Source organism: Antedon mediterranea, chromosome 10 (genome assembly GCF_964355755.1).
Source record: "Antedon mediterranea chromosome 10, ecAntMedi1.1, whole genome shotgun sequence".
Lineage (NCBI taxonomy): Eukaryota > Metazoa > Echinodermata > Crinoidea > Comatulida > Antedonidae > Antedon > Antedon mediterranea.
Window position 1 is genome coordinate 15115546 of NC_092679.1, and position 20311 is coordinate 15135856.

At 33.1% G+C, this 20311-nt stretch overlaps 1 protein-coding gene across 2 annotated transcripts in view; it reads left to right on the plus strand.

Moving 5' to 3' along the window:
- Positions 1 to 13609, plus strand: part of LOC140060201 (5'-3' exoribonuclease 2-like) — a 51657-nt gene extending 38048 nt beyond the window's left edge. For both annotated transcript variants that reach the window (XM_072106312.1, XM_072106313.1), the window contains 3 exons: positions 1431 to 1623; positions 5330 to 5438; positions 11938 to 13609. In XM_072106312.1, coding sequence (XP_071962413.1) covers positions 1431 to 1623; positions 5330 to 5438; positions 11938 to 12009 — 374 coding nt within the window. In that variant the 3' untranslated portion in view covers positions 12010 to 13609. The remainder of the gene's footprint in view (positions 1 to 1430; positions 1624 to 5329; positions 5439 to 11937) is intronic.
- The last annotated feature ends 6702 nt before the right edge of the window (positions 13610 to 20311 follow it).

The following is a 20311-nucleotide window of genomic DNA, read 5'->3' on the forward strand; positions in this document are numbered from 1 at the left end:
ATCGCTGTTGGTATTATTTAATGTTTCAAACCTGTATGTGGCGGTATTTATCGCTGTTGGTATTATTTAATGTTTCAAACCTGTATGTGGCGGTATTTATCGCTGTTGGTATTATTTAATGTTTCAAACCTGTATGTGGCGGTATTTATCGCTGTTGGTATTATTTAATGTTTCAAACCTGTATGTGGCGGTATTTATCGCTGTTGGTATTATTTAATGTTTCAAACCTGTATGTGGCGGTATTTATCGCTGTTGGTATTATTTAATGTTTCAAACCTGTATGTGGCGGTATTTATCGCTGTTGGTATTATTTAATGTTTCAAACCTGTATGTGGCGGTATTTATCGCTGTTGGTATTATTTAATGTTTCAAACCTGTATGTGGCGGTATTTATCGCTGTTGGTATTATTTAATGTTTCAAACCTGTTAGTGGCGGTATTTATCGCTGTTGGTATTATTTAATGTTTCAAACCTGTTAGTGACGGTATTTATCGCTGTTGGTTTTGATTGAATAAAATAAAATAAAATATAGAAGAAAAAAAACATTTCAGAAAAACTGCTTTCACCTTTTTTTAAAATATAAATATTTCAGTAATTTGAAATTAAAAACCTTTTTTTAATTTATATGAAAAAGAGAAATAGGAATTTAGCATTTTAAAAATTGTCATCAAGTTCATGGACCTGTTCTTCCATGACTGTATTTACGCAGATGCAGTCCAGACTTTTACCATCTTTATGAACCTGTTTCGAAAAAAAATTGCCTAAGTTAAAGCCCCATTCCCTACGTTTTTTAGATCTAATTTAAGATCACAAACTATATTTAATGTAAAAATAATACTATATGGTCCTATTGCGATAACTTTTTTCGTCTTTAAACGGTTAAAAATGTGAAAAATAAGTCGATTCTAATAATTATAGCGGCCCGCTATAAATCCCAAAATGCATTGCGCGCGGATTGATATTTTTGTTTTTCACCTGTAATTCGCCCACTTTTCGATCGATCGTGAGGCCAAAACAAATGGAAGACTCCTAACTTTTCAGCGAAAATACCGGGTTTTCCCCAATTTGTATCAACGGAGTCTGGCAAAAATAGAAAGACAATTAATGCAGCAACTATACAACGTCAGGCTAGGTATATAGGTAGCGTACGATGTTCGTACGCTACCGATGTTTACCAGCTAGGCCTACAAAACTAAGCCTAGCTAGGCTAGGCCTAAGACCGTCCACGAGAGGTCGATCGCCGCGAGCTACTTAGGTAGTGCATTGTTTCTCACTTTTTATCATAATTTACCATAAAACGTACATTTAAGACAAGGAATGACATGGTTTAATGTTTTTAAAGTGATATATATGTATTATTTTCCAAAAAACGTCCAAAATTGCAGGGAAGGGGTCTTTAATGTTTGAAAACTGATCTTATGATTTTTCAGGTGGTGGCAGATACAATAGCGGACAAGGCTCTAGTGGTGGTTATGGTAGACAAGAGCAGTCTGGCTATGGTGGACGAAGGGGAGGCAACGGTGGAGGAGGAGGCGGCGGCTATGGTGGTCAAGGGAGTGGAGGCTATGGTGGAGGAGGTTATGGTGGTCAAGGGGGTGGAGGATACCGCTCAAACCAAGGCGGGTAAGTGTCCGAGTATTACTACCAGAAACATTCTTAAAGGGATATTTACCTATAGACTGGCTTGTACGTGTTTGAACAGTATTAAAAAGACAGGCTAGAGAATTTACTCAGGTCATTTAGGTGTGAAAATTTAAGCCTATGGTCCTTAATCCAGCATGGTTTAAATGGCACTAAATAAACAAACTTGAATCAAACACCTAGAATGAACTACTTAAAGTGAACCTAAATGATGTGTACTTGACTTCACACTTCTATTTCAAAACCATTAAGTATAAGACCCCATCTAAAGATTATACCACAATATGTACTCGAGTAGTTGTAATTAATTTATTACAGTTACGTTTCTATACCTAGTAATTTTGGGCAAACATTTCTGAAATTGTTGTAGATAGAAAGATATATGGTGTTCTTGAATATCTGCAGTAACTGCAGTAGACGACAGACACAATCAAATATGAAGATTTCTTGACATAGATGCCGTTTTCATTCGCGTATTTTAACTAAGTACACGTGTACGAATTTTAAGCCCTGCACAATGATTAGGATTTGGTAAATTATGTCTGTGTGAAGGGTATCTATACCATTAGTTTTGAGAATATCTCTTTATCCTAAATATGATCAACAAATCAAAACAGTCTTGTCAAATCTTTGTTTTTCGTACAGTTGAAACCCTATGACATTCAATTAATTACATATTTCTTCTGAACAATCCTTAATTTAAAATTGTTTTTAACATTAAGCAGTTGGACTTTAAATAAAATATCCTCTTCTGTAGTGCTTTATAAATTGTTATTACTTTTTTATATATATTTTTTTAGTGGTAAATGTCTTTAATTACAAGACAGAGCTTGATAAAATGTATACGTTTGTCACATTGGCTAGGAAATGATTGAAGTCATTGAAGGCCGTTTTGATCCCTTAACAACAGATCCACAACCACAAGGAATGGTTGTGACCTGGCCTAGAATACTGTTTAACCAGGATACGTCTGCCTGACCTGATCTTCACCTTCACTGTCTAAGGTCTTGCATAGACGTCATAGACTGAGTCTACATTACCAGTCGGTACCTGCTATCAACCACATTGTCATTGATTTCCCTTGCAATTGGAATTTTAATACTAAAATTAATAATAGCTAGATTTTAACTCTTCACCAGAATGAGTTGAACGACGGCAAAACCAATAGAAAATAATCTGAACCTAAAAAATAACTAAAAAAATCTAAACAAAAACCCACATAACTGCATGCCATTTACCAGCAATTTAAGGTACACAGACTGGCTCGCAGGTTCTCTTGGTTATGTGAGCATCTAACTAGACAATTTAAAACGTAAAATTAAATATAAAGCAGACAGGTCTTTTTCTGCACTCTTACAAAATGTGAAGTGATAACTTATTCCAAAGATGAGTATGTAATATTCCTGTCCTGGATTCCAACAATACCATTGACTTCCTTTTAAAGACCCCTTCCCTGCAATTTTGGACGTTTTTTGGAAAATAATACATATATATCACTTTAAAAACATTAAACCATGTCATTCCTTGTCTTAAATGTACGTTTTATGGTAAATTATGATAAAAAGTGAGAAACAATGCACTACCTAAGTAGCTCGCGGCGATCGACCTCTCGTGGACGGTCTTAGGCCTAGCCTAGCTAGGCTTAGTTTTGTAGGCCTAGCTGGTAAACATCGGTAACGTACGAACATCGTACGCTAGCTATATACCTAGCCTGACGTTGTATAGTTGCTGCATTAATTGTCTTTCTATTTTTGCCAGACTCCGTTGATACAAATTGGGCAAAACCCGGTATTTTCGCTGAAAAGTTAGGAGTCTTCCATTTGTTTTGGCCTCACGATCGATCGAAAAGTTAGTTATTAGAATCGACTTGTTTTTCTCATTTTTAACCGTTTAAAGACGAAAAAAGTTATCGCAATAGGACCATATAGTATTATTTTTACATTAAATATAGTTTGTGATCTTAAATTAGATCTAAAAAACGTAGGGAAGGGGGCTTTAAATCATTTTTAATTCTTTTAGTACATTTCCTTAATTGATACTTTCCTCATCTCGTCGCTTCATTATTCCCGTCTATATACCATTGAATTTCTTTCAGATTAGATTTATATTCATTTCCTTCAATGCATTCCTCTTAATCTATACATTCCTCGTCTTATCATTTCATTATTCCCACTCTAGGCTACAGTATAGTCTTCTAAGCACAAGGTGTGAACTATTAAAGTAAATCAGGTGTTATGTTTGTATTACGGCAGCATTGGGGCATTGATTCCCTTTGATTGACATTTTTGTGGTCCATCTTGTCACAAAGACAACACAAATGTAAAGTTTGGTAATTGAGTCTATTGTTTGAAATGTATTGGTTAGTTAGTAAAGACTGTGATTGAATAACACGCAATTGGCAACATGTGATACCTTTAATATGTTGTTGTTATCGTAGTAAAATACAGTAACTATAGTATTGTTATGCCATCCAGGTAAATTATGGGTCTCAATACACTTTTCAAACTGCATTGTAAAAAATACGCAAACACAAATACGTAAGCGCAATGTGGTCACACGTGATGATTATTCTATCTTTCACTCAACATCATTCAGCTCGCTAGTGGGAACCACATTTAACCAAAAAGAGTTTGGAGGAATTTCTGATTTAAATTTTTGTTTTAAGTTTCTTAATTTAAAAAAGTCTTTTTGAATATAAAGAAAGAGTTTACTTTATGTTACTGTAGTTGTGGCATTGTGGTGTGTAACTTGCTAGCTTATGATTCCTTTGTTCAATTCCTGGCTCATGCCACAGACTAATGTGAACCTTAGTGAACCAATCGTGAGGTTGTTTCTGATAATAATGTAATAATTATAATAAAAGATAATAAAGTAATAATAATAATAATGTAGTAATACAATATTACAGTAATATAATAGTGTACTAATAGTAATATAATAAATTAAACATAATTGTAATAATGTAGTGTAATTATAATAATAAAGTAATAATAATGTAATAAAGTAATATTAGTACAGTGATGATAATGATTTCTGCCTCTTTGCTGAAAAGTCTGCCAACATTTCCGCTTGGGCTGCTCCATAAATCTCTTTTACCAGTTTCTTCCACTCTGATCTTTCATTGGCTAGTTTTTTAAGTTGTTCGATGTCTTTCTTGCGTTTACAGTAATGATAATAATTATGTATTACTAAAAGTGTAATATTATTCAAATAATTTATTTAAGTAATACAGTAATATAGGCCTACAAATAATGATATAATTGTGTAATAATTTAGTAATAATGTAATACAATAATTATAATGTAAGTAATAATAATGTAAGTAATGTAATTGGAGATGTTCTAGATGTAGGAATGTAATAATTTTAAAATGTTTTATAGTGAGCAAGCAGAACAAAAGACAATGGAAGGCAAAACAATGTAGTTTAATTATTGCAATGAAAGACAAATAAATGACAACATTAAAGAAGCATTGTAATTCCGAGCTGAAGGTTACAAATTGTATTGTTTTCTGCATTTAAGTTCACTAAGAAAGACAATTGGACTAATTACTATGTTCAGAGTTGTTGATTGAGCATTGCCTATTTTATTATTATTTTCGTAAACACAATTGAACTAGATTTCCACCATAAAAATGATCTGACAATATTACAGATTAACTGTAAATATTTGTGGTTTTTTTTTTCCAGGCATGGGTGGGATAGAAACATGCAGGGCCAACAAGCTGCTTATTATCAGAACCAACAACGACACCAACAACAACAACATGGAAAACAACGAGACGATCGACACAGATATGTAAGTGCAGATTATTTACTTTATAATACTTTGTGCTAAATTGTCCTCAAATTTCAATATAGGTGTAGAAGTAGGATTCCTGAAAGACGAGTTTAAGGTGATGGGTTCGAGTCTAATAGCCGTTCGCATTTTTGACTAGCAAAACTCAGGAACTTACACATGCCATCACCAGGCACGTACCATGCTTTGTGTGTGTAAACTCTGGAGTTTTCTCCTTGAGCATTTGTTTCCTCGAACTAAAATATTGCACTTTAATATTAATTTCTTTTGTAATGGGAAAAAACTTGTGCACCAGAAAGGCCCATAACATGTAAAAACAAATTTAATATGGAATAGTTTTTAGTAATGAAGTAAGCAGAGGGAAAAAACAAAAAACCAATAAATGAGTTATTAATACAGTAGTTAAAGTTTTTCACTGGTTGGGAAAAAGAGTGTATTGCACCAAAACAAACAAAACACAAAACAGATTAACAGGCAATAATATAAATATATAAAGTCAATGCAACAAGGCATTCCACTCTATGTATGCTTTGAAAATAATTAGTAAAATATAGCTTTTGTTCTTTTTTTAGAAATTATTTTATTAAATTTAAATCTCCTTTCGAAAACTGCTTCTGTTTAGTAACTATTAGTATACAATTACCAATAGTTATGTGCCTTATACTGTACCATTCTATTGTATTTGGAATTATAATGGTGCTTAAAATACTGAAGAAGCCTCATATATATGCATTTAATATGCAAGAGTTACTTTCACTTAAATTAAAATCTACATTCTATTTCACACTCAGCTAGGCTATTAGTTTTCTATATTAGAACTACTTCAACAGCATTCATTGCTTTTTTAACAACGCCAATTAACAGAAACTTGAAAGCAGTATGAAAAGAAATTGTTGAAACTGGTGAAAATCGTAAAGAAACCTAACAAAGTCTCAAGTGTTTGCGTGTTTTATAAGAGGCTATTTTATCCTTGAATTGCTACAAAGAAAAAACCGTTTGACCAATTTTCTTTTCTCTCGTGCGGACAATCGTTTACTTACAAGATAATAAGCTAGTTTCAATGAAGACATTTTCTATCACCTCAAATTGACTCTTCCAATTATGATCAATTGACTGGAATCAATTGAGAAATCCACTTTACCAATTTATTTCAATGTTAGAGAACTATATGAACAATTATCTAGTTAGTTTACGTGGAACCTTTCTAGGTAATTAATGTACTCCCTTTCCTAGTGTCTGTTGATTTTGTTGTGGATCTTTATTAGGTTTGATAATGTCTTTATTTCAACAAACTCTGCTTAGGCAAGTCATTTTACAAGATTCTCCTAGTGAAGAATGTGTTAGAAAATAAAGTATTGGCAGAGTTACACAATGTAAAAGAAAGAAAAAAAAAGTTTTTTTTTTGTAGATATAGAATGGAATGGGTTTAGTCTAAATGTACTTGTAAATTTCACATCGTCTCCTAGTTTACATAAATTTTGGATTATTACCATACCTTAAGACAACTTGATTCCACTCTCCTTTTTCCCTCCTCCTCTCACCCCAGACAGAAGTTGATTGTTTCCCTTTGCCAATCACTTGTGATTCCCACTATACACTCTTTCCAAAGACAATTCCAGTAGGTGTTTGATAAGTTTTCCTTCCACATTTTCAAGAACACCCAATTCTCAGTTTTGCATACTTCTTTAGTATCATGGGAATAATCGATTATACAGCATTACATGTGTTCCAAATGTATCGCCTACTGTAGTATCATAGACCATGATATATGATACACATGAGATGCTGTATTACCAAACATTTTCTATTTAATGCCGACTTCTGAATGATGACTAAAGCCAGGACTGTTTTAAAGCCTGACTGGTCCCAATATTGACCAAGGGCTTCTCTCGTCCAGTGCCCACCTTAACCAGAGGAGAGGCATAAGCCAATACGTCTGAGGCAGATACTAGATGCAGGGGCTGCCATAAGAGTCAGCAGTGCTGATTTCAAATGCCTAATGGTCTCCCATCCAAGCTCTAACCGGACCCAATGTTGCTTAACTTCGGTGATCTGACGAGAACCAGTGTTTCAACATTTTCTATGTTACTGAGAAAATGTATGAAATGTGGAAATATAGCACTGAGATCAGGTATTAGAAGCCAGGTATGGTAGGACTCACTATCTATTTTCATTTAATGATTAAAAAGAATTAAATAATGTCAAGATTGTGTTGTCTTGTTTATCAAGTAATAAAACATGCCAACCAAGATCACCTAATATTTTCAAGTGTTTCGTTGAAAAAATATCTATGGTTTCCTGTGACATATTGTAGCAGTAATGTATATAGATTCAACAATTCTGTCCTGGTTAGACAAACACTTTGGGTGGCTGGTCAAATACTGGAGACTTGACCAGGCTCTCAATTGTCTGGCTATGGAACTCATCCCCAGCTGACCTATCACTCTGATTTACACAGGATTAGGAAATGCGTTAATATGGAGCAAAATCATGGGTATATTGATCGAATCATAGACCCTGCAAATAGTATTCTGTATACGTTATTATTACGATCGTAATGGTTGGTAATAAAGCTCGTTACGTGATGGATTATATTTTAATGACTATGAGTTTATTTTGGATACAGTATCATTATATGAATGTTTGTTTATTGTGGTTGGCTATACACAATTGTGAAATGACTGTTCTTAAAGAAATAATAACTCATCTGAACGTAGCTGGATGAAAGGCGAAGAGTTTGTGTAACAGAACATTAATTAAAAAAGGTCACCAATATTGCATGGTCTAGCCTTCAACACTGATTAATTGAAAACAAGTTTTTTTTCTGAACATTACTACTGTAGGTGTGTTTTAAAATAAATAATAAATGTTTTTTATTCATGGGAGAATATGGTTTTTTCATGAGTTAAAAGTCTATATTAATTCTGTTTCATCAAAAGTCAATCTTTCAACTAATGAAAATTTTCTCTTTATTTCTCCTTGTAAACTTATTCCGTTTTATTTATCTCTGCTCCGCCTTGTTTAATAGAACAGTCAATCTTTTAACTCATGCAATATTCTCACATTCAACTCATAAGCAAAAATCATTCTACAGTATACAGGTACTTTGTTTAGAAAGTTCCATTTGCAAAACAAAATACAAAAACATTAAATATAAACATGTAAATATTACAAAACATTACACTCTGTGTGCTGGCACATAGCCAATGTATCGCAATTGATAATATAGAACCCTGTTTATACTGCAGTAACTGTACTGTACGTTTGGTATCTAGACTGTCTGGCGGCGGCATCTGTTCAACTATTCAAACATTCCATTTCCGTACTTCCTTTGGGAAGCAGTTGCATAACATCTGTGAATCCGGAAGCACCAGGAAAATGTACTTACACCAATCACACAACTGAGACCTGATAGATTGCTACTCCCCAAACTCCGCCCCTGTCATTCATTTTTTAATTGACACCATATTTGTTGTCAAAATCTTGTCATTTTTAGCAAATATAATTCTAGATACTGTTACCAAATTTTTCTCTTTTTTCGAAGATAAGAAAAAATGTTTTCATGAAGGAATATACTTGTTTTCAATAACAGGATAAAATTATGTGAAAAAATAGGATATGATTCCTTATTTAATCCACTCCGGACTGTATGACTCAAAGGAATGAGGAATTTAAGCCATGGAAAGTATATTTGTTTGAGATACATAGCCGAAGAAAAGGCTATTAATCCAAGTTGTGCGATACATCAGGGCTGACTTGCTTTGTTTTGGTCATTCACCCATTTTATTCTCACAGTCCCTAATCTCAAATCATGTACGATTACATCATTTTAGGAAAAATGTATGTCACTTTATGTTTTACCCAATTTAAATGTAAGAAAATTAATCAACTCGATTTATAAAGTGCATAAATACCTCTGATCTCTGTGCAACGGAACCTCTCGCGTACTGTTTCTACACTCCTTAAGGATCACGTGAGTGGTCCTTCTACACTCCTTAAGGATCACGTGAGTGGTCCTTCTACACTCCTTAAGGATCACGTGAGTGGTCCTTCTACACTCCTTAAGGATCACGTGAGTGGTCCTTAAGGAGAATAAGTATCTAGTGGGAGCAGATACATTGAATAAACTATGTTTTTTAAAAGTAGTGGAAATCAAAGGCATTTCAAAATTTATTTTATTCATTTTTTTAGAGCTTAGTTAGCTTTTAGAGCTTAAAAACTATTTTAAGAATTCAACAAGAAACAGAAACCGAAAACAAGAAGCTATCTCATACACACATAAAGAGTGAGGGCGTGTGGCGCTGTGTGTTGGACGTTTGACTACTGATCGTGAGATCGAGGTTCGAATCCAAATCTCGTCGCATTGCCTGTATCCTTAGGCAAGTTACTTTACTTACGCTTGCCTCTCCCCACCCAGGTGTATGAATTGGAACCAAGTTAGATCAAGACACAATCTTGCGCTGATTACTAGCTGCATTATGGAAGTATGTTTCCATACGTATTTGATCCAAAAAAATGAATGGGGTAATAATGTTCCGCGCTTAGAGGTTTCACAACATTAAGCGCTATGTAAATCCAGGATATTATTATATTATAATTTGTTGAAGAAGGAGGAGTTCTACTTTATACTGAAAGACACATGATAAAGTTAACCAATCAAATGGCAAGAATACACTCAGGTGTAGAAACTTCCATATCCTTGCTCAGGTGTCTAACCATTACATTCATGGAAATCATTAGACAATACCTCTTAAATAACACAATAACTTTACTAAAGACCACATCTTAAGATAAGGTGATAATTCTATTTAGCACATTGATCATAGATCCGTCCTTTTTTTAATGTGGATTTAATATTGCATGAAGGCTACTCACGCAACGTACGTGAGGTGAAGGACAGTGAGCATCATAGGTTAAATGATCAAGCCAATTAACCTAAAGATCTTGTGACAATGCTTTGCCCGGTAATCCCTCTCTATTGTCCAGCTCTGTTTACTAGTAGTACATATTTTTTCTAGGCCTACATGTTCATGGCTCATATTACTTCTTTGACACCCTCAAGCCCAGGTCTATTTTTATTAAGTGACACTGCAGTTTAGTGGTTAACATGCTTGCTTACCCATTCCAGGGTTCTATGTTCAAATCCTTAACTTTAACACGGTATCTTTATTTGCATAAATCTTCTCTGTTTTACTACAAGTGGCGCTGTAGTTCAGTGCTTAACATGCTTGCTTACCCATTCCAGGTTCTATGTTCAAATCCTTAACTTTAACACAGTATCTTTATTTGCATAAATCTTCTCTGTTTTACTACAAGTGGCGCTGTAGTTCGGTGCTTAACATGCTTGCTTACCCATTCCAGGTTCTATGTTCAAATCCTTAACTTTAGCACAGTATCTTTATTTGCATAAATCTAATCTGTTTTACTACAAGTGGCGCTGTAGTTCGGTGCTTAACATGCTTGCTTACCCATTCCAGGGTTCTATGTTCAAATCCTTAACTTTAACACAGTATCTTTATTTGCATAAATCTTCTCTGTTTTACTACAAGTGGCGCTGTAGTTCGGTGCTTAACATGCTTGCTTACCCATTCCAGGTTCTATGTTCAAATCCTTAACTTTAACACAGTATCTTTATTTGCATAAATCTTCTCTGTTTTACTACAAGTGGCGCTGTAGTTCGGTGGTTAACATGCTTGCTTACCCATTCCAGGGTTCTATGTTCAAATCCTTAACTTTAACACAGTATTTTTATTTGCATAAATCTTCTCTGTTTTTACTACAAGTGGCGCTGTAGTTCGGTGGTTAACATGCTTGCTTACCCATTCCAGGGTTCAAATCTTAACTTGACAAAGTACCTTTCTGTTAGAAATGTTATACATTTAGAGGATTATAAATACTGCATTGTTATTGGATTATTTAAGAAATATGTAAAATACCTTTCACCTTATTCATGGGATTTCCCTTTTTGTAATAAAATTGGAATGGAGCTGTAGTTTGGTGGTTAACATCCTTACTTTGAAATCCAAATGGCAGAATTCAACTAGCTGTGACTGACGCTAGTCTGCTGCACTACCTCAGCCTCAAATGAGACTTTCTTTAGTTTTATGTTTATTGGTTATCCATCCTGTTATGCCAAGTTACTTGCTGTTAGATGTGTTGAAATAAAAATGATTCCAAAAGGAATTATGGTTGAGAATGTCTTGTCGTTTTGTTTGTTAAAATTTTTTCGGAAGACCGCTTGAAAACACTCTCAGTGCCATTCCTAAAGCTCTGTCTACACTATCAAATTAGTTTGGCAAAAAAGGTATGATGTGCCTAAATATGGTAGTGATATGCCCAAATTTAGTAGTGATATGACATCATCATGTCCATATATGGGCACATCACATAAAGTTTTACAGAGCTTAAGTTTGAATATTCGTGCATGCAGTAAATATGCGATTAAGTCCAAGATTATATTTGGATTTCTTTATTTTATTCTCTTTCTTTTTCTAATCAGGGTGCCAACCGAAGTCATTCCTACCCAACGCCACCTTCAAATCAACAAGGCAGACGTTACCATAATAATTAGTTTGGTAAGGTATGGTGTCTAAAAGTCAAATCATCCTAGCACATGAATTTCTTGGAATGTGGAATTATTTGGAACCTGGGTTCTTTAGATGTGCTTCTGTTGTAAATCTTGTAATTTAAGTGAAATTGATATAATGTTGTCCAAGATGTTGGAAATGAACACCAATTTAAATACAATTCTAAGCTCTTCCACTTGGCATAGAGAATTTTCTAATTTGCCTTTTTTTCTTTTTCTTTAGTTTAAGTCGCATGAAAGAGCTTTAATTCTTTTACCACAAAAACTTTGTTATACAACATATATACCCATGATGTTGAAAGGAGCACCAATTTAATTAGATACTTTTAAGCATCACTCTTTCAAATTGAACAGATCATTTTCTGATCTCATAATTTGCCTTTTTTTTATGTACAGTTAAAGTAGCACGAAAAATTAAAGAGCTTTAACTTTTTACCACACAAAAACTGTACTGTACTTTATCGTCCATAAGTTCAAAGATGTTAAAAGGAGCACCAACTTAATTACACAGAGATTGTTAACCTTAAAAGTCATTTTAACCTTTCAAATTATTTTTAAGCATCATTCTTTTATCTATGGCATAGAAATGAGTTGCCTCTTTCTTTTAGGCACATTTGGAATAGATAAAGATTTGTATTCTTGTCGAGAATACTGTATTCTTCTTTGTTACTGCATGATTTTACTTAACTATTCTACTTGTACAGAACACTTCTATCTACTTTAAGACACTTTTTAAGAATTGTATGTTAAGATAATGTATATGTAATACAATATTTACCACTTTTTTGAAATTGACGTAATGAATGGAATCGAAAATGAATGTGTATTAATACTTTTTGAGTGGAGGTCTTGGACAGGGCTGTTTGTGGGTTCCCACTATCGACGCAGCGCAACGCAGCGACGTATCGAAGCAAAGTGCTGTATTGCGTAATCAAAAGTGGGATCAGTGCTGCAAACATTGCAGAAGGGGGAAAACACAATCATTGGATGGGCATTGTCTTGGGTTGAGTTACGTCGCTAGTGGGAACCACGTTTTAAAGATACAGTACCGAGTATGCGACTACATCACTGCCCACTTCACTTGTCCTGAGGCACGAAATGTTATCTCTAATTGCCTCTCATCACCCAAAACTGGGTACAGGCATAATGTAACGAGTAATCTTCCAGGGATTTCATTATATTCTCGTCATATATGAGTGCTGTTGAGGAGTTACTCTATCATGGAGAAATTAGCTGAGGTTTATAATAACTAATTCCTCCTTGGTTTACCTAACTCTATAATCTTTTTTATGATGGTACAATTTTTAAATTGTCCTAAAATGTAATAATGGTATTTATTTTAGAAATAATAAATTATCATATAGAAGTACTGTAGTATTTCTAAATGATGTATTTAATTTTTTAATTCAATGCTTTATTGATATTTTATTATTGTTATTCATTATTAGTTTCAGTTGTGTATCGGTTTTAATTGATCTAATTATTTGTTATTGATTACTTGTCACCAGTTTATTCCTGTTCATATGATGCGTGTGGCTAATAAAATTTTACGTGTAGGCCTAAGAATTTTATTCTCGGCTTAAAAACTACATCAGTCTGTGTTTCCTTTTGTATTTTTGAATCCCATCTTTTTATTTCTGCCTCGTCGAAAAACAATTTATTAGAATGGCCATTTAATTTGGTTTCATTCATCTTTATGTTATTATGGTGACAATACGTCACATATTGAATTCGCTTCCCGATTAAAAAAAAAGTTATCGATGTTTCTTAAAATGTTTTATCGCCTGTTAATGATTTTTCTTTTGGAGTTTTTCTACATTTTATAATAGCTTACAATACTGATGATTTTAATTTTCGATTTAGTTTAATTTCAAAATTTACTTTTTGTTTTTTCGTTTTCTGAAATTATGTACCGTTAGTGCATGTCTCTATTATTTATACTTTATTTAGAAAACTTTAAGATTTGATACGCTCTGATAAACATTGATAAAAATAACAACAACGGTTAAAAGAAATGAGTAAAACAGAAAGTTTAAATCGTTAATCATTTGTAATTATCTTTGAACAATATGTTAAATATAATTTGAGAAAACAGTAAGAAAGCTGCGGTTTAACCCCATTGTGTCTTGATCGGTACATCAAAGTGTAACCAACACATCAGTACTTAATAATAAACGGAACGAAATCCAACCATATGATCGAAGATTATTTTTTAAATCCGTTTATTCCGAGATCCTGTATTACTACTATCGGCCTTGTTGGCTAGTGTGTATACACATGTATGTATATCGGCTAACGGAAGCGTCGTACAATAGGGTTATGACGATTCGTCTTAAGCCCTGTCGTGGGAATACGCTACGACATCATCCCCCCAAAACAGCCCGTTATTAATACATCCATTTATTTAAATCCGTGTTTTTGTTTACGTTCTAATTATATCAAAAAACAATAATTGTATAATTGTTTACATTTGAACTAAAGCATTTATGGAATGCTCTGTCAAACAATATCATAAAAAATAAAAATAATTTCGACTTTGATACATAATGTATAGACTTGTTGATATATAATCTAACATCAGTACCTGTATTAAAAGTGATGAATAAAAAAACTACAGAGGACGCTATATTGTTCGTGTTGCCTTGAAGGATAAAACGAAAATGTATAGGCTAATACAGCAGGCTAAATACAAAAAAAATTATCATCATAACAAATCGAAAGGTTCTTGACTTCATATCATTATCATATCATTTATTTCGCCAATATACAGTACAGTACAAAGTAAAAAAAAACATTACAAAAGTAAATCAATGAGGCCGGATTACCTAAAAGTTATAGATAAAAATAACCGTCGAGAGGCTCTCCACATCTAAATACTTACATAAAATGAATAACACACACACACACACAAACATGAATTCCTATAAAATCAACCATATTTGAATGTTTGATAAAAATTAAATTAATAAACAATGCATTAATTAAAATCTGAGCACATAGGCCTATAGTTTTAATTTAATTTACGTTCATTACGAAAAAAGAAATGTTCAATAACGAACTACACAAGTGACGAAAACAATTTTAATATGTCTGGTTTTATTCGTAATTTAATAAAATTCGTTTTTTAATAATTAATGAACAAGATTATTATTTTTTATTGAATTTTAACGAAAAACTGCCTTTATCCTCACATTCACATTCAAGCTTTACAATATTCAAATTATTAATTTACAAAATTAACTAAAGTATAAAGATATTAACTCTTTGTTTCGGTTTTCAATGTATTCCACAACTTATAGGCCTACCCGTATATAAATAGTTACGGTCACTCTAAAAAAAATTGCTACAAAGAAAATATTTTACAATGCTTTGGCCAAACCTACTGGCCTACATTATTAGTACAATTACTACTCATTTCATTTATGGGTGACAGTGCGTTTATTACGCTTACGGTTATATTTTATTCGATGGTACGGATTATACCAAGAGGTAGGCCTACGTTGTTGTGCGGCGATTTCACATAATAACAGGGTTAGATTAGCCTATCAATAACTTTATACCGTTATACCTTTGACAGAAATAGCAATTATCGGCCGCGGTCGATCATGTGGTTCATTGGTTGATTGAGTATGACAATAGTGAGTTAGTCTATTTGTAGTATTCCAGAAACACTTGAAATAGTCAGGACAACTAGTTAAATTATCGTCAGATACCATTCATCTTGAGTGGCTACTAATACAAATTGTTCGATTGTTCGGCGGACAATGAGGTAACACCTGTGTTATTGATTCATCAGCCTCCTGACAGTTTATAAGCTTATAAGCAAGTAACTGTCTTATTTAAAACCATAATGCTAATTTCTGAACTTATATATTATATGCTACCGTTTATCAGCGGTGAAAAAACGCATATAACGTCCCAATATCTCGATTGCACGATAGGCAAAGTATACCGTATCCAGTTTGCCTGGCGAGTATAAAAATACTGTACAACAAAGTACTTTACAACAAAGTATTAATCTAATAATATTATAGTATGAAGACTTAAAATCGTACATGCAAGTATAATATAACCGATGCCCCCTACCTCTCCAACCCCTAAACTATATTGCGCGCCGTCGACGTCTTGATTGCATTGTACACAGTATTTCTTTCCGCATGAGGAAAGTTAACTTTTAAAATGAAAGCTTTGATCTAATTCAGTAACATGTCAACGTACTGATGACAACCCCTCCCTCAACTACGATATCTTTAGTAGCACCTAATGTTTTAGTTGCATGCCATAGGCAAAATACGTAGTCTAATGTACAAAAAGCATTAATCAACCGAACGAATATCGCGCCCAAAAAAACAAAATCGGTATCAAAAACTTTTTTTAAATTAGTTAAAGCCAACGAACTGTTATATTACATCGATCAGGTGTTTTGCGTTGTTTTTTTTTTTGCGAAGATGAGCCCGTTACAAAATCCGATGATTAGCTTGTCGACATTAATGAAGGTGTGAAAGGTCACACTTTAAAGAATACCTGAATGACTGTGAAGAGGGTCCTTAATGCGGACCTAGGAACAATTAGGCATTACCCATTAACGAGTTCGCATTCATTCAGTGAAGTTTTCATCAAGGCCTGAACTCTATTGATTTTTGTAAACGATTTGTTCTTATCTCTGATGACAACTGAATTGTCAAACTAAAAAGTTTATTTAGATGTTTTTATTGAATGGTTTAGCTTAATTATTGTCAGTGTGTATAGACTAATGATTTAGGTCCTCAAGTAATGCATGTAAATAGTGGCCTTATACCTTTCTCTGTTCATAGGTCTGTAATATCTCTATGATCTGTTCAATGCTTCGCAATTTTAAATCATCCCTTTATTTTGTTGACGCAAACTAAGTTAGTATAATCTCTTAAATTTAATTATTATTATGTTTCTGGATACATTCACTCATTCAGATAATTCGGATAAAAGTACATTATTATAAACATACGTTAGCACGGATTCCGGTCCAGTGACGGTTACAAAAATCGTGAAAAATACGATAGTGTTTAAGGAAGCGTTCAGATTAACGAATTCCTCATTCCGCGTATAATGAAAAAACGTAACGTGGCACGAATACTTCGCCGACTACCAGACCGAATTCTAGCTCAATATGAACGTAACTTAACAGCAAATATTATATTGATTTTTTTCGTAAATTTTCCCATTCTTTCGTTTTACATTATAGCCTACTATACTATTTAGGCCTATGCAGTATAATACCTTTGGGCTTAGGAGTTGAAAGAAGGGGCTCGATCTAATATACGCCGAGCTCGATCTGGTCTATAGGTATTTGTGTAATAGGTTAGCCGTGTTAATCATAAATCGTACAAGTAAATGAATTATGAACAGACAGATGTATTCATATGCTGGTAGTATAGGCATATTAAACCACCCGGGGTTGTTAATTAACGATGACGGTACACATTTAAAATACACAAAATAAAAACTTTCGTTTTTAGTATACGTTTTTATATACATTTTCAAAATTGTGTTGTAAATTTAAAACATACATAAAAAATAAATCTAAATCCAAATATAATCTCTAGCATTGTTATTATCTAAAACAACATACCAGTAAATCATTTATATAGTATTAAGTGAAAATTGGTTTACCGATACACGGGCAGTATCAAGTCTTTCGATGTTAAACACCCTACAATATCGTGTCTGCTGACAGAAATCTTCATCCCACGCGGGGTACTGTACAATATAGTGAGAGATTATTTAGAGGGTTAGGTTAGGAATTCTAAGGGGTATATGTTCTAAACATGAGCTTGTTACCGTGAGCAGACGCGATACAGCAGGGTGTTTAACGTCACTAAACTAGATACCGTATAAGAACAACATAGCGCATAGGAATAAATAAGAGTTTATAAAAAAAAATAATGATAATAAATTAATGACTAATTAATATAATTTCACCAGGTGTTTATGGTATAATCTAGGATTAGGGACATAACGGATATGTTACTATTATCAACTTTAAATAGTACAAATACTAGGCTACTTAAACCAGTATCTTGGTCATAACCACAATGCTTGTCTGTCAACCGTTGTATACTCATCGTCTTTTCCTTGGCAGGCTTATGTCGTCTACACATATCAAGGTCCTTGTAATGTGTCCTGGAATACCGAATGTTGTTAGATTTTTCGATAGTATACAATTTAAATAGGCCTAGCGCACACATTCGCAACAGTTTTCTTCCAGTTTCAGATATTATTTTTTCGAACGATTTTAGATTCAACATTTTCTTATTGTTATTTTAAAATATATTTTAGAAAAAATGTAGCCCTAATTAACAAATATATCATAACGTAAGATATACAAAAGTACAAAAAAAGTCCATCATTATGCTTCTATGAAAAACGATTCATTTAAGCTTAAAATATACAAAAAAATGTATTGAGCTGCTATAAAAAAGACAACATGATAACAAGAGAGATTTACAATCAATGTAGGCATAAAATGTAGGCAATAAAAAAATCAAAGTACAAAAACTAGTAAACAATAAGGCCTAAATATTTATTAAAACAATCAAAACATAATTAAATGAAACAAATTTGAACGTTTCATTTATTTCTATTGTATAGCCTGCCTATAAAATGATTTCTGTTATAAAGAATCATCGCAATCACTTATCATCACTTATTGGTATAGGCCTAAGATTATTTTTTCTTGAATATTGCCGATTAAAGATATAGGCGAATTGTCCTCCTGAACAAATGTTAACTTTTTATGTCGCATAAAAGTTATCCATTTTGACCAAAAATTGGATAAAAACAAATTGTTTTTCGAAAACACTGTAATTTAACGCAAAAATAGTCGAATGTGACTGGAATACATTTTGTTTATTTTGTTTTGTTATAAATGAAAACATTATTTGTAAAATGTTTCTGTACGGAAGTGATTCACTTGATTGAAACTAATACTACTACATATTTAAAGTATTTTTTTAAAATCTTTATTTTTAATGTTTTTCGGGGCCCGGACAATGAAACTTTATCCAACGTACCAAAACAATGAGAATGATGGTTAAATATAACCATTTATAGAGTTTCAAGAACATTCGGTAGTTAATGGCTGCAGTAATAGTAAGCCCGCATTAACAACACATTTCATATTTGGCCTAATACTATAGTACAGATTCGTTTGTTATATTGATAGGCCTATCTATAAAGTTTGTTTTCAGTAGTTTAATAAATTAAATCGACTGGAATCCATTAACCAAATCCAATAATTACGATCGATGTTAAAATCAAACACAAATGATGTCTCAATTATTTTTTCCTCCAAAATACGACAGTGTCAATTATTCACAATGTTAACCACACCTGAGATTTGTATGCTCAGATAATAAGTTAATCAAACCAATTAAATCCTTTATTTAGTTTTATCGTCGCGACTCACCACTTTTATTCAACCGTTTTAGCCCCTAATTTAACGATAAAACACAATACTGAGGCTCAGCGTGAAGACACGCGGCTATTTACACGATCGTTCGGCAAGCAATAAAGTCTCCGGGAGAATTAGCAACCACGGCGGTGATAATCACGCTAAGAATATGCAAGAATAGGCCTTATTACATGATCGAGGCTAACATATATATTTGCCATAGGTTGCTTACATGAACATAATAGGAGCAATTACGTTGTAAATTGAACAATCGACTAATTAATTACTCGCTTTCTTGCAAGTAAATCACGGCTCAAAATCAACTGAGTAATGGCTTAATTTTCTCAGACGAAGACTACTATATCGTCGAGAAAGACAGTTCTTTTCGTTAAGCCATTTCGATTTTTCGCGTAGATAATTTCAATGACAATTAGTTTTGTAATTTTCTCGATAATTAATTTATTTTGATCGTCGAATTAGTAAATATTTTAGCTGAGTTGTTAAAACACAACAATTTTATCATTATCATTCTCCTAGCCCATTGAGGCCATTCGGCCAGATGTAATATTTAAAAAAAAACACAGAAAATTTTAAAATCTAAAAATCTTACTTAGTACTGTTAGGAAAGTGTATTTTAAATTATACGGTCAATTCGCTGTTTACCACCTCTGAATAATATATTTATGCCTAAACCGTAATAAAAACCGTCGTTTGCATCGTAGCTCTGGTTCTGAATTTTTAAAGGAAGAAATGGTGTTGTTTTCCCAGCAAATCAAGTCGAAAATCGAAGGTTCAAGGCCTAAATTATTCATTCACCTTTTTATTTCAGAATACCATGATTACATAATATATACATAG